The sequence below is a fragment of the Oncorhynchus keta genome, chromosome 28 (assembly GCF_023373465.1).
Source record: "Oncorhynchus keta strain PuntledgeMale-10-30-2019 chromosome 28, Oket_V2, whole genome shotgun sequence".
NCBI classification, from domain to species: Eukaryota; Metazoa; Chordata; class Actinopteri; order Salmoniformes; family Salmonidae; genus Oncorhynchus; species Oncorhynchus keta.
In genome coordinates this window covers 35118862-35134510 of record NC_068448.1, presented here as the reverse complement: position 1 = coordinate 35134510, position 15649 = coordinate 35118862, and the positions used below count along the sequence as shown (strand labels likewise).

The following is a 15649-nucleotide window of genomic DNA, read 5'->3' as shown; positions in this document are numbered from 1 at the left end:
AACATGTGGGAGGTATTGTAAATCTGTCTTTGAGGTTTATAGTCCAATCTTTGTCTGCCAAGCATATTTAAATGACTCAATTACTTCCTCTTGATCCTTTCAAATAATAGCCTAGATCTGCCATTCAGTTGCTATGTACACAGAAAATCTGGTCTACATTTGTGCTCACAAGTGGAATTACACATTTTAATAGATCAGCAGATGTGGTGTTTTGTGCAGGTAACTAATTGAAACCCATAAGCAAACTGAGGTCGTGTTCCCCTGCTCAGACGTTGCATCCATCAACCAATGGCTGCATGCCACTTCATCAACTGTGTCGTCAACTGACAGATTGCTATAACATTTGATGTGGTTAGCTGATACAATGTCTGGATAGGTATTTTAAGATCTGTCAGGCGTCAGCCAAGACTGAGCAGAGGAACGCACCCTGAGTCATGTGCTATGACTCACGCATGGGAGGCTTGGCTTCTCTGAATCTATGAAGGAGGAGCTGCCTCAGCCAGCAACACCCACTCTACCTGAGTCACACCATATATGGAGCGAGACGGGAGAAAATAGAGCTGTATCGCATTAGTGGAAACCAAGACCGTTCTCAGGGCAGGTCTGCCGGTTTTGACTTTTTGTAGCAGGTTAGGAGAATTTACACAGCAGGTTAGGAGAATTAACGTGGCAGGTTAGTAGAATTAGGTTAAGAAAAAGATTAAGGCTAGATAAAATGCTAAAATTTTCCCTGACTCGACTCAAACAGACAGCATCTAGCTACAACCAGGCCTGCCCTGAGAACAGTCTTTGTTTCAACTAATGCAATGCAGCAAGAAATAGAGAGGATTTCCGACAGAGGAAAGGGAGATGGGAGGAAAGATCAAAGCTCTCAATACCATGGTATCAAAATCAGTGTCGGATGAAAAAGGAATTTAGCCATTATGACAAAAAAGCAAGGAAGTCTTGAAATGTAACAGCTTAGTAAGAGCTTATATAACATATTTAATCAAATGACAGTGATTGTCATTTAAATCATCTCTAAGTGCACCACAAATAGATGAACAAACAAGTATAAGTACTGATTAAGCAAACAGGGATGAATACTATCAATACATTGCAATAATAATAGTGATACTAAATGGAAAAACGATAATCATAAATCAACTGAATTAAAACATGGATCCAAGTACCACAAGCAAATCTAGTATGCATACTGTATTCTCCATGACCCAGTGCAATAACAAACATTATTTTATTTCAAACAGTAAAGTAAAAACTAGACACAGTGATTAATGAACACAACAGGCTGTGCATGTTCCTATATCTTTCGTCTAACAAAGCCTTTTCCATTCCTTATGTCCAACAACACTGCACTGGCACTCCCCAAAATCAATAATATCAAGGCACAGAGGAGCAAACAAACAAATGAATGTAGGAGATTATTTTCTGCAGAGTACATTACACTCTTAGAAGTAAAGAAGCCTGGAAGAACATTTTGGGGTTCTAAAAATTGCCACACAGAGGCAACCTTTCCGATTCAAAAAGGTTATTTGAGGAATACCTGTGTAAATGTTCAAACCGGAACCTTTTTGTGATGGGAGGGGTTAAATGTTGTACCTTTTTACACTGAACAAATATATAAATGCAACATTAAATCATTTCAAAGGTCTTACTGAGTTACAGTTCATATAAGGAAATCAGTCAATTGAAATAAATAAATTAGGCTCTAATTTATGGATTTCACATGACTGGGAATACAAATATGCATCTGTTGGTCATAGATACTTTAAAAAAAAAGATAGGGGCGTGGATCAGAAAACCAGTCAGTATCTGGGGTGATCACCATTTGCCTCAAGCAGCAGATGTCCCCTTAGCATAGAGTTGATCTGGCTGTTGATTTTGGCCTTTGGAATGTTTCCCCACTTGTCTTCAATGCTGTGCGAAGTTGCTGGATATTGGCGTTAACTGGAACACGCCTTCATACACACTCAATGGTTGACATGTCTGGTGAGTATGCAAGTCATGGAAGAACTGGGACATTTTCAGCTTCCAGGAATTCTGATACCGATTCTTGCGACATGGGGCCATGCATTATCATGCTAAAACATGTGGTGATGGCATCGGATGAATGGCACAACAATAGGCCTCAGGATCTCGTCACGGTATCTCTGTGCATTCATATCGCCATCGCTAAAATGCAATTGTGTTCGTTGCCCGTAGCTTATGCCTGCCCATACCATAACCCCACCGCCACCATGGGGCTCTCTGTTCACATCGTTGACATCAGCAAATCGCTCGCCCACACGACACGCTGTCTGCCATCTGCCCAGTACAGTTGAAACTGCGATTCATCCGTGAAGAGCACATTTTTCTAGTGTGCCAGTGACCATCGAAGGTGAGCATTTTCCCACTGAAGTCAGTTACGAAGCAACTGCTGTCCCTGGTGAGGACAATGAGCACGCAGGTGAGCTTCCCTGAGACAGTTTCTGACAGTTTGTACAGAAATTCTTTGGTTGTGCAAATCCACAGTTTCATTAGCTGTCCGGGTGGCTGGTCTCAGACAATCCCAAAGGTGAAGAAGCCAGATGCGGAGGTCCTGGGCTAGAGTGGTCACACGTTGGTCTGTGGTTGCGAGGCTGGCAGGACGTACTGCCAAATTCTCTAAAATGATGTTGGATGCGGCTTATGGTAGAGAAATTAACATTCAATTCTCTGGCAACAGCTCTGATGGACATTCCTGCAGTCAACATGACAATTGCACGCTCCCTCAAAACTTGCGACATCTGTGGCAGCTTCTTGATATGCCATACCTGTCAGGTGGATGGATTATATTACATTTTACATTTAAGTCATTTAGCAGACGCTCTTATCCAGAGCGACTTACAAATTGGTGCATACACCTTATGACAACCAGTGGAACAGCCACTTGCATCTAAATCTTGTTGGGGGGGGAAGAAGGATTACATCCTAGGTATTCCTTGAAGAGGTGGGGTTTCAGGTGTCTCCGGAAGGTGGTGATTGACTCCGCTGTCCTGGCGTCGTGAGGGAGTTTGTTCCACCATTGGGGGGCCAGAGCAGCGAACAGTTTTGACTGGGCTGAGCGGGAACTGTACTTCCTCAGTGGATTATCTTGGCAAAGGGAAAATTGTCACTAACAGGGATGTAAACAAATACATTTTATTTCAGCTCATGAAACATGGGACCAACACTTTACATGTTGCATGTATATTTTTGTCCAGTGTAATAATATATTGTTGAAGTGGCAGCTTATCAGAAAATACTGTCATATGTATACTTTATACTTATTTATACTGTCAGATGTAGGTCAACTGAACCTCAATGCTTTTACAAACTCTGTGTGAATGAATCTCAACACGGATAGCCTACATTATAATAAAACAAAACAGAATAGTCTTTAAGTAAATGACCAGTGAGGAGAGGTCAAGCTTGACTCAGCATTGCTAATGGAAGCCACTGAGACTGTGGCTGAGCTAGCTGTTTGCGAAGGCAATGGTGCGAACCAGGGGCACTCTGCTGATTATAAAAAGATGAAAGCCAAAATCTGGTGTTAAGTTTCAGCCCAAACAGTAGCATTGTGACTGAGCTGAGGGATGGGAGCTGGAGAAATGCAACCACTGCCAACTTTATCGGCGCATCTACGAATGTAAGGACTAAACAGGCCATAAAATGTTTAAGTTATATTCCTCAAGAACAAGATCATGAATTGATTTTACCATTGAACAGCAGGAAATATCACAGATTGTGCCTTTAAGGAACACGTTGGAATCTGCACAGTGCCAATGAGCTGGTTGTGTCCACTCAGAAGGGGCTGACTGAGGAGGAGCAGTAATTGCTGAGGTCAACACATATAATTAGCAACAACTCAACACAGCGCTGTGGACTGCCAGCTGAAATCAAAGGCATACCAATGCCAGTGAGTGACATGCTCATGTTAAAAACAGACATAATTGATCATGATTAATGAAAGCAGACAAACTATAATGGCGTCTGGAGATGAATCAGTGGTTTGTCTGTGATGGTCCAGACAATAAAAACAAAAGTGCATAGAGTGACAAACATGTCTGAAAGACACCGAAACAAGTAGTAATGCATTGGGGTGAAGTTATACTGATGCACATGGCCATAGAGGTAGGTAGACCATAGCAAACATCAGAGAGGAGCAATGATGACAGACTGATGCAGCCTTTTGCCTGGAGGCAACAAAGAAACATTGTACCATCAAAAAAATTGTACCATCTGCTTGTATGCACTAAAATACCAAATCTGGGTCAGTGAGTGAGGAAGACATGAAGCTTTTTTAGGAGTAGCCCTCATTATCTCTTACGACAGGGATCATCAACTAGATTCAGCTGCGGGACAATATTTTCTCGAGCAGACGGTCAGAGGCCCGGAACATAATAATTTGAAATAATAATAGAAATAATTTGTAGACTGCAAATTGATCGCAAAAAACCCCAAACAGATATCATATTTCACAAAAGCATAATAATTTCAAACCTATATTTGTATACGATCACATATATTTCTCCATTATGCGTGAGATTACTTTGGAACAGATTTCCAAAATTAAAATGACTTTGAGCTGATTTGCTGGTGTTTTTACAGTCTTAAATGTCTAACAATTAAAATAAAAAAATAATAATTATAAACCTTTTTTATTTTTATTGCTGAGAAAACTTGGGGGGCCAAATAAAATCACTTGGTAGGCTGCCAGTTTGGGAACCTTGCCTTATGGGAATTGAGTCAAACAAATAGAGAGAGAAACCAAACCATGTACTGGCTCTATTATCTGTGGCATCTGCTTTATGTAGAACAATGGAGGATTAATATCCTGAATAATAGATTTTGCACATGCACACATACACAATCACATGCACAAACCGAGAGAGACTCACACATAGGCCTACTCACTCACACACGTCATGAACACTGCCACACGTCACAAACACGCACTCAAAACAACACACTGATGCGCATGCTCTCTCACGCTTGACCCTTTCACACCTTCCCACATACACATACGCACCTATACACACAAACCACTCTCTCTCATCCTATGCTCACGTGACTGTGACGGTGTGTGCTGCTGTGAGCAAGAAAAGGCTCTGATGATGAATAAATGAATCAGCTTTTCTCTCTGCCCACTGCGATAACGGGACCACAACATCCTCGAGGCATAGCGAGGAGGGCGGGAGTGGGGGAGGAGGTCTACTGCAGATAGGAGGAATAACAAACTCCTTTTTTCTTTGTATCTGCGGTTCAGGGGCATATTCCTGTCATTAGCACTCACACTCCCGAAATAGCCGCTCAAATGGACGCCGTGGCCATTTTTTTTTATTGCTGAGATATCGCAATGACGTGTCAACCAAAATATTATACTGTATCGGCAGAAATGTCTGCAGAAGAACGCATTTGTATTGTCGTGCATAAAGACGGCCTCATTTTCCGTGGTGAATGGATGAACAAGAGCGGTGAAGTGTTCCGGCTAAAATAATATAGCTGTGGCAGATAGCCCGACAGACTTTTTACATTCAAAGCTCAGAGGGAAGCTGAGAAAAGCTGCCTTTGAAACACACATCATTAGCACCCACATGCTCATGCATTGACTATTCCATCATCTCTATAGGGGCATTCACTCATTACGATGTGGTGCAAAGCTATACAGTATATAGAACAAATGGCTCTGATGTGTGGTAGTATACAGCCACCAGCAGAAACTTCCTCATGGCCAGAAGCAGCGGTACAGTACGCGTGAAGCAATGAAATAGACTGACACTGACTTGAATGGGACGGTGAGTTCTAGTAGACCTGCTGTGCTATATTTCTAATTCTATGGTGTGACGCACACTAGCAGTGTTCACTAGTCTCGTAGTAATGAGTGTCCTCCGCTGTTCAAGTCAAAAGGACCCTTGAGCCGGTCTCCTTGCCCCTGGTGTCCAGTCACTCCAGTGTAGGGCAGGATTACAGTACATTAGGAGGGCTCTGTCAGTGGTGGGGCCTGTTGAGGCTGCTGCTGTACAATGGCCAGCTCCAGCTTGGAGGCCATCTTGCCAAACTCCTTCTTCCCCAGCTGCCTCTTCAGGGTCTCCACCTCGTACTCCCTCGCCTTCAGCCTCTCCAGCAGGCTGGATGTCTTCGCTGTCGCCTGTTCAGAAGAAGAGTACTTAATTATCAATTTTCTATACAGTCCATGGAAATGTGTTTTTGGCAGAGGAAGACAGGGGCCCTATTGGAATATCTTCAAAATGTAGCCTCCATTCCCCTCTTCCTTGAGGTAACCATTCATCTGACTGGATAAGTGAAGGTATGGTTTCCACCCTACTGATTTCTCCAATCCAACCATATCAGATACTCTGAACTAGCCTCCCTCCTTATTAGTATTAGCAGCTATAATTAACACTTCTGGGGGCTGCAATGGTAGTGTGTGTTTGTGTGCGTGTATTATGTGTGTGCGGGCGTGCAGTAACACGCAAGCAGAGAGAAAAATGTGCAGTTTTATAGCTAATCTCCTGCTATTATATAGATTTTGACATGAGGCTGAGAGAAAATGCAGCAGTTTTAAAGATAATTTATTGGTATTCTATACATTTTGCCCTCAGGCTGAGAGAAAATGTTGCCGTTTTAAAGCTGATAATGGGGGCTGCGGGGGTGTGTGTTACACCTCTGTGTGCATGTGAATTATTAATAGGTGACAGTGACATTTCTATTGATCTTTAGATTATGCTAGTGTGGTAGACGGACTCACGCAGCCAGTGGTTGAGGTAATGAGGATCATGAAAAGAGATAGCCTACTGGAGGTACAGTTAGATGGGTATGTTTTCTTCAAACAACAAACTGTGATTTTTGTGTGGAGTAGCGGCAAGTCAGAACCACCAATTTTATGTTGTTGTTGGTAGGACTGGAGAGGAGAGACAATATAGGATGACTATACTATGTTTAAAAAATCATTCATTAAATATCACAAAGTTCATCTGGAAGCCACTTCCTTGGAACAGAACCAAGCAGACAAGCAACTTACTCTAGTATATTGTAAATCTAGGATGTTAACGGTTTGTGGACTAAAACAGTGACATCACTGCGTGTAGAGTGAGGGAAAGTATGCTGGGTGGAACGGTATCTGCCAGGAGAAGGATAGGAGCCCAGGATACAGCTGTTTTATAACACCATTGGGTTTCATCTAATGGGTTTTCACAAAGTTCCACAATGCAAACGTGTCTTTCTGTATTGTGTTCATACTGTCAAATAAAAAATGGAATAAAAAAACAAACAGTTGATACGAGCAGCAGAGGAATCGTGTGTCTGTTTGTCTATCCAGCTGTGGCTCTGGCTCACCGTGTCGCCGGCCTCAGTACGGACACAGCTGTGAGAGGCTGTCTTCCCACTCCTCCTCTGGACTTTCTCCACACTCACTGCCTGTGGAGGGAAGAGAGAGAGGAAAGGGAGGTATGAGATGGAGGGGAGGAGAGATGAGAGGGAGGGAAGAGAGGGGTTTGAGAGGGAGAAAGGAGGGAGGGAGGTTAAGAAGGAATGAGGGAATAGAGGAGAAGACAGGGGAGGGTGAAAATGGAGGAAAGCAAACAAAGGCTGCGTTTAGACAGGCAGCCCAACTCTGATCTTTTTTCCACTAATTGGTCTTTTGATCAATCAGATCAGATCTTTTCACATCAGATCTTTCCATGAAAATAGTGCTATTAATATGAAGTGTTTTACGCTTAATTAAGGTTATGCTGAATACTTGCTATATTATGCTGAAAACATGCTGCTGATACCAATCCCCACCCTGATTCATAGACACATTAAGCTGAGTCCATCTTAATCATGGATATGAGATATTAAGCTTAAACACAAAGTGAGACAGAGGGGCCCGGGGGCCACAGTATACCTTTCAATTACTGATCTGTTAACTTACAATTTACATGAATGGCACTATGCTACAAACAACCAGAGAATGGCCACTATGATGACTGGAATCAAGGTAGTTTTGTTAACATGACTGTGGAAAATAAAAGTTTGGCCACTCTAAAATTCACTGTAAAAGCATATTGCCTTTTGGTACACACAGTATCTGCTGTTGAATAAAATGGCTGTTTTAAACGTCAGTTCACAATCACACTGGATTAGGCCATGTCCCATACTACTCATACACAGAGTATAAAGCCTTTTTAAAGTGTCAAGTTATGACACCCTACCCTAAGACATGGCCCAAACGGTCACTTTTCCCACATTTTGTTACGTTACAGCCTTATTCCAAAATGGATTCAAATATATTTTTTTCTTCTCAGCAATCTACACACAATACCCTATAATGAACAAAGCAAAAACAGGTTTTTAGAATTTATTCCTTTGCTATGAGAAAATTGAGCTCAGATGCATCATGTTTCTATTGATCCTACTTGAGATGTTTCAACGACTTGACTGGAGTCTACCTGAGGAAATTCAATTGATTGGACATGATTTGGAAAGGCACACACCTGTCTATATAAGGTCCCACAGTGCATGTCAGAGTAAACACCAAGCCATATGAGGTCGAATGAATTGTCCGTAGAGCTCAGAGACAGGATTGATGTCGAGGCACAATTTTTATGCAGCATTGAAGGTCCCCAAGTACACAGTGGCCTCCATCATTCTTACATGGAAGAAGTTTGGAACCACCAAGTCATTATGGGGTATTGTGTCTAGATTGATAATGGGAAAAAATGATTTAATACATTTTAGAATAAGACTGTAATGTAAGAAAATGTGGAAAAAGTCAAGGGGTCTGAATATTTTCCGAATGCACTGTATATACTTGTATGAACACTGGTACTGTAGATGCTATTGACTCATACTGTACGTAATAATGAGCCTTAGGTTATAGGTTCAGCCCTATGGTCAATTGCCATTCTGCATCCCAATGAGACACCATCAGCATTTCCTAAGATTGTTCCAAGTTAGTTATCTATCTACTTGATATTACCGTAGAAATTTACCTTACTTAAGCACTTACTTGATTTTTGATCAATCCATGCATGCTTGAACAGCACAACAAAGCCTGAGGAAGGGTCTGTCTGTCTCTGTCTGTCTGTCTCTGTCTGTCTGTCTGTCTGTCTGTCTGTCTGTCTGTCTGTCTGTCTGTCTGTCTGTCTGTCTGTCTGTCTGTGTCGTGTGAGTCGTGTATGTCGTGTGTGTGGACTTGCTTAGTGGACAATCGACTAGTCATGTCCATTTTCAATGGACTCAGCATAGCTTGTCTGAGGGTGGGCAAATTACCTGGAACAAAAGTATGAGGTTCTTGTGTCTGTTCTGTTAATAATGGCCCCAGGTAAATTACACAATTCCTACCATACCATGACTGGGATTCAACGGCACCGTCTGTAAGAATTTTACCACAGCTGTTGTTTTCCAAATACTACCTACCCATGCATAACTGGAAGTAGTAACATTGATGAAGCAGAAACAGTCAGGTACCCAGCAAAGTTTAACTAGCTGGACTAGATACATTTTAGGTGTTACAAAGCAAATCACCCCATGGGTTGGACTGTTGAACTCCGTTCTACCAGGCTCCTTTCTATACCTTACGGCTCTTTACGGCCCTGGTGTTAAGGCCGATCTCCTGGCCCAGCCTATTGTACATCAAGGTGAATTTGTGTTACAAAACAAAAAGGCCTCTGGGTTCGTTGAGTGTTTCACGCCGCTCTACTACTTTCTATACCTTACGGCTCTTTACGCCCCTGGTGTTTAGGTCTATCTCATGTTCCAGACGACTCTGGGTGTGGCGCAAGGCCTCGCGGAGCAGGGAGCTCTCTTGGCTCTCCGTCTCCAGCTCGGTCCTCAGCATATCCAGCCTGGACTGGAGTTGCTGGCCCGCCGCCTGGCTCTCCCTGGGCGGAGGAGGGGAGGGAAGCAGAGGGGGAGGACAGATGTAATAGACACGTATCAATGATCAAATCAACCTAACTACAATCCTGTTTCAAGTCACTTGAGGCAGGTGGATTTTCTACTCATCAATCAAATGTGTTGACACATTATGTAAACACCAACCAATAAAAGTAGGTCAAATAAATAGTTGACTCTTGTGTTGCTCCTACGGTAGGCAGCTAGCGGGTGATTGGTTGGTAAGAGTGTGGTGCTAGCAATTCCAGGTTATATTTGGTCAAATTTCTGCAGGGATTACATACAAATTATAAAAATGTATGCACTCACTGTACTGTATATTACTTTGGATTAAAAGTGTCTGCTATGTGGCATTGTCACGATCGTTATAATGAATGTCGAACCAAGGCTCAGCGTACATAGAGTTCCACATTAATTAAAATGAAACTCACAAAAAAACAATAAACAGCCAAACGAAAGGTGACGTCATAGCGTGCTCACAGGCCAATACACAGAAACAAAATCCCACAAAACACTGGGGGAAATGGCTGCCTAAATATGATCCCAAATCAGAGACAACATTAAACAGCTGCCTCTGATTGGGAACCATACCAGGCGAACATAGACATACAATAACCTAGATAACCCACCCTAGTCACACCCTGACCTAACCAACACAGAGAATAAAAGGCTCTCTACGGTCAGGGTGTGACAGGCATATTTATAGTAATTTAATGAAAATACACTATTGAGGAAAGGGATCTAGTTCATGGCCCTGTATTCCCTTCTTTTACTTCCCTACCTGAGAGTAGTCATTTCTCTATGCTGCTGCTGCAGTAGGGTTTCACTTCGCTGGGCCTGGCTGTGCTGTAGGGCCATGCAGCTCCGGAGCAGCTCCAGGTCTGCGTGACGCAAAGAAGCCAGACTGGCCCTCTCCTCCTGGGGCAGGTGCTGCAGGGACACACACCCCTGCAGCTGGCCCTCGCTCAACTCCAGAGCCTCGCACAGCGCCCGTGCCAGATCCAGGTACTGAGAGAGAGAGAGAGAGAGAGAGAGAGAGAGAGAGAGAGAGAGAGAGAGAGAGAGAGAGAGAGAGAGAGAGAGAGAGAGAGAGAGAGAGAGAGAGAGACAAATAGAGAGACAAATAGATAGACAAATAGAGAGAGAGAGACAAATAGAGAGATACACAAATAGAGAGAGAGAGAGAGAGAGACACAAATAGAGAGAGAGACAAATAGAGAGAGAGAGAGAGAAATAGAGAGAGAGAGACACACAAATAGAGAGAGAGACAAATAGAGAGAGAGAGAGAAAAAAATAGAGAGAGAGAGAGACAAATAGAGAGAGACAAATAGAGAGAGAGAGAGACAAATAGAGAGAGAGAGACAAATAGAGAGAGAGAGAGAGAAATAGAGAGAGAGACAAAGACAGAATGAGAGGAGTAATTAATGATTAGTTGAATCAAGTAGGTGCTGGGCTAGGACAAATATCTGCACACCCTGTAGCTCTCTTGGGTTAGAATTGAAGAACACTGTCATAGCCACCCACACTCTACCCCTGAGAGCATCCTTCCACTCACTGTCCTCTCGCTGAGGTCCAGGGCATCTGATAGGTCCAGTCTGGCTGTGCGCTCCAGGGTCTCCTCCCCCAATGCTCCATGGAGTGGCCAGGCACTCTAGATTGAAATGATCATGTAACATATGACATTACACAATACTAAGTTGATAATCATAGTCATAGGCTTTAAGATGAATTTCTCAGCAGAGTGAGTATTGGGACGTGTTCATCGGGTGTATTTAATTAAGAACTTTTAATACATTTTGCAATGGGGGAAAAAAGTAACCATCTGTCTTATGTAACCATACCAAACGTAACATATCATACTAATTTGAGTTCCCGGATTTATGTTTACTATGTTACGGTTAGTCTATGAGACCAGGCTGGGTCAGGTGCTTACCACTGCAGACCTCGGTGTGCTGAGTTTGCTCGTCTCACTCCCTGCTTGTTTCTTAGGTGCCCCCTGCTGGGTGAAGCGCTCTGAGGGAACAAACAGTTAACAGTTACCCAAATATCAGAGAAGAGGAACACTTTGGAGGACACAAAGTTTTATAGTCTCCTAAGTCATTTAAATAAAATATATAGACAATGTACAAGGACATTGATCAAGGCATAGAGATAGGGAGCAGCACAAAAGCAGCATATTTAAGATTTTTTTTAAAAGTATTTTCCCTACTTAAATTTTTATTTATTTATCCGAGATAATCTGATATGGGGTCTTAGGGCCCCTGGTCCCTGCCCTAATTAATCCTGCAATAGCCTTTGCCGTGTTCAATTATATCACATGGGAGCAAAACATGCTGTGTGCAGGCTGTCTTTCTATATTCATAGAGTTTTGACTTTGCTTACTCAGGGGCCATGTTTGCTCCAAGGCTCCGATCCTGGCCCTCATCTCTGACAGAGCCTCCCTCTGATGCTGAATCACCTCCTTGTGTCGATAACCTCTGGACTTTGACCCCTGCTTGGCATACTCCCCAGGAGCAGTGGCCATTTCCTGGACAGAAAGGGAGAAAAAATGACATTTGAATCATATTCTTAAGTCATGATAGGGTCTAGAGATTTTCCTCTGAGAGGTTCAGCTCAGGATTTCACAACTCAGAAGTAGAGGTGGGGGACAACACTAAGTGGACTATGGTTGTAGCCAAAAAGTAAATTGACATGAAGGAAGAGTTGGATGCGTCACCAAATGATTGAGTATGTGTATAATGCTGAAGAGTGGTAAGTACAAAGTAGGAGGACGAGTTGAGCCTCTCACACTAAAAAGAAGACCCCAAAGGTTTAGAATGCAGCTGGATACATATTCAATCTCTCCCTATCCCAGTCTGTTATCCCCACATGCTTCAAGATGGCCACCATTGTTCCTGTACCCAAGAATGCAAAGGTAACTGAACTAAATGACCATCGCCCCGTAGCACTCACTTCTGTCATCATGAAGTGCTTTGAGAGACTATTCAAGGATCATATCACCTCCAGCTTACCTGTCACCCTAGACCCATTTCAATTTGCTTACCGCCCCAATAGGTCCACAGATGATGCAATCGCCATCACACTACACTGCCCTAGCTCATCTGGACAAGAGGAATACCTATGTAAGAATGCTGCTCATTGACTACAGCTCAGCATTCAACACCATAGTTCCCTTCAAGCTCATCATTAAGCTTGAGGCCCTGGGTCTCAACCCCACACTGTGCAATTGCGTCCTGGACTTCCTGATGGTCTACCCCAGGTGGTGAAGGTAGGAAACAACATTTCTACTTCGCTGATCCTCAACACTGGGGCCCCACAAGGGTGTGTGCTCAGCCCCCTCCTGTACTCCCTGTTCACCCATTACTGTGTGGCCATGCACACCTCCAACTCAATCATCATCAAGTTTGCAGACAACACAACAGTAGTAGGCTTGATTACCAACAATGACGAGACAGCCTCCAGGGAGGAGGTGAGGGCTCTCGGAGTGTGGTGTCAGGAAAATAACCTCTCACTCAACAAAACAAAGGAGATGATCGTGGACTTCAGGAAACAACAGAGGGAGCACGCCCCTATCCACATCAATGGGACAGCGTGGAGAAGGTGGAAAGTTTTAAGCTCCTTGGCATACACATCACAGACAAACTGAAATGGTCCACCCACACAGACCGTGTGGTGAAGAAGGCAACAGCGCCTCTTCAACCTCAGGAGGCTGAAGACATTTGGCTTTCCACCTAAAACCCTCACAAACTTTTACAGATGCACAATTGAGAGCATCTTGTCGGGCTGTATCACCGCCTGGTACGGCAACTGCACCACCCACAACCGCAGGGCTCTCCAGAGGACGGTGCGGTCTGCACAACGCATCACCGGGGGCAAACTACCTGCCCTCCAAGATACCTACAGCATCAGATGTCACAGGAAGGCCAAAAAGATCATCAAGGACAACAACCACCCAAGCTACAGCCTGTTCACCCTGCTTAGCATCCAGAAGGCGAGGTCAATACAGGTGCATCAAAGCTGGTACAGAGAGACAGACAAACAACTTATATCTCAAGGCCATCAGACCGTTCAACAGCCATCACTAGCACAAAGGGGCTGCTGTCCACATACAGACTTGAAATCACTGGCTATTTTTATAAATGGAACACTAGTCACTTTAATAATGCCACTTTAATATTGTTTGCATATCTTGCATTACTCATGTATATACTGTATTATATACTATATATTGCATCTTAACCGATGCCGCTCTGTCATTGCTCATCCATATATTATATTTATATATTCTTATTCCATTCCTATACTTAGATTTGTGCGTATTTGGTATCTGTTGTGGAATTGCTAGATATTACTTGTTAGCTATTGCTGCACTGTCGGAACAAAAGTGACAAGAAAAAGTATGTGAACCCTTAGGAAATATCTGTATTTCTGCATAAATTGGTCATAAAATTAGATCTGATCTTCATCTAAGTCACAACAACAGACAAACTAATAACACAAATTATTGTCTATATTGAATATATAATTTAAACATTCACAGTGTAGTTTGGAAAAAGTATGTGAACCCCAAGGCTAATGACTTCTCCAAAAGCTAATTGGAGTCAGGAGTCAGCTAACCTGGAGTACAATCATTGAGATGAGATTGGAGATGTTGGTTAGAGCTGCCCTGCCCTATAAAAACCACTCGCAAAATTTGAGTTTGCTATTCACAAGAACCATTGCCTGATGTGAACCATGCCTCGAACAAAAGAGATCTCATATGACCCAAGATTAAGAATTGTTGACATGCGCAAAGCTGGAAAGGGTTACAAAAGTATCTCTAAAAGCCTTGCTGCTCACCAGTCCACGGTAAGACAAATATGTCTTTGTCTATAAATGGAGAAAGTTTAGCACTGTTGCTACTCTCCCTAGGAGTGCCTGTAAAGATGACTGCAAGAGCACAGCGCAGAATGCTCAATGAGGTTAAGAAGAATCCTAGAGTATCAGCTAAAGACTTTTAGAAATCTCTGGAACATGTTTACATCTCTGTTGAAGAGTCTATGATACGTAAAACACTAAACAAGAATGGTGTTCATGGGAGGACAACACGGAAGAAGCCACTGCTGTCCAAAAAAAACATTGCTGCATGTCTGAAATTTGCAAAAGAGCATCTGGATGTTCGACAGCGCTACTGGCAAAATGTTCTGTGGACAGATGAAACTAAAGATGAGTAGTTTGGAAGGAACACACAAAACTATGTGTGTAGAAAAAAAGGCACAGCACAGCACACCAAAACGTCATCCAACTGAAAGTATGGTGAAGGGAGCATCATGGTTTGGAGCTGCTTTGCTACCTCAGGGCCAGGACAGCTTGCTATCATCGACAGAAAAATTAATTCCCAAGTTTATCAAGACATTTTGCAGGAGAATGTAAGGCTATCTGTCCGCCAATTGAAGCTCAACAGAAGTTGGGTGACGCAACAGGACAATACATACAGGATGGATTCAACAGAAGAAAATACGCCTTCTGGAGTGGCCCAGTCAGAGACCTGACCTCAACCTGATTGAGATGCTGTGGCATGACCTCAAGAGAGCAGTTCACACCAGACACCCCAAGAATATTGCTGAACTGAAACAGTTTTGTAAAGAGGAATGGTCCAAAATTCCTCCTGAACGTTGTGCAGGTCTGATCCGCAACTACAGAAAACGTTTGGATGAGGTTATTGCTGCCAAAGAAGGGTCAACCAGTTATTAAATCCAAGGGTTCACATACTTTTTCCACCCTGCACTGTGAA

At 43.0% G+C, this 15649-nt stretch overlaps 1 protein-coding gene across 1 annotated transcript; it reads right to left on the bottom strand.

Annotated features, from left to right (window-relative positions):
- Positions 1–3145: 3145 nt before the first annotated feature.
- On the bottom strand, positions 3146–15551 carry LOC118361124 (forkhead-associated domain-containing protein 1-like). Its single transcript, XM_035740888.2, has 7 exons — positions 12259–15551; positions 11810–11889; positions 11432–11527; positions 10658–10884; positions 9695–9863; positions 7336–7416; positions 3146–6148 (listed from the first exon to the last, which is right to left on the bottom strand). The coding sequence occupies exons 1-7, from the start codon at positions 12398–12400 to the stop codon at positions 5975–5977; spliced, it is 969 nt and encodes a 322-aa protein (XP_035596781.1). The 5' UTR covers positions 12401–15551; the 3' UTR covers positions 3146–5974.
- Between the last annotated feature and the right edge of the window lie 98 nt (positions 15552–15649).

Coding starts and splice junctions, on each gene's coding strand:
- LOC118361124 (XM_035740888.2), bottom strand. CDS start 12,400: ATGGCCACTGCTCCTGGGGAGTATGCCAAGCAGGGGTCAAAGTCCAGA. Junction 9,864..10,657: donor AGAGAAATGACTACTCTCAG/GTAGGGAAGTAA, acceptor TCCTCCGCCCAG/GGAGAGCCAGGCGGCGGGCC. Junction 7,417..9,694: donor GGGGCGTAAAGAGCCGTAAG/GTATAGAAAGTA, acceptor TTCCCTCCACAG/GCAGTGAGTGTGGAGAAAGT.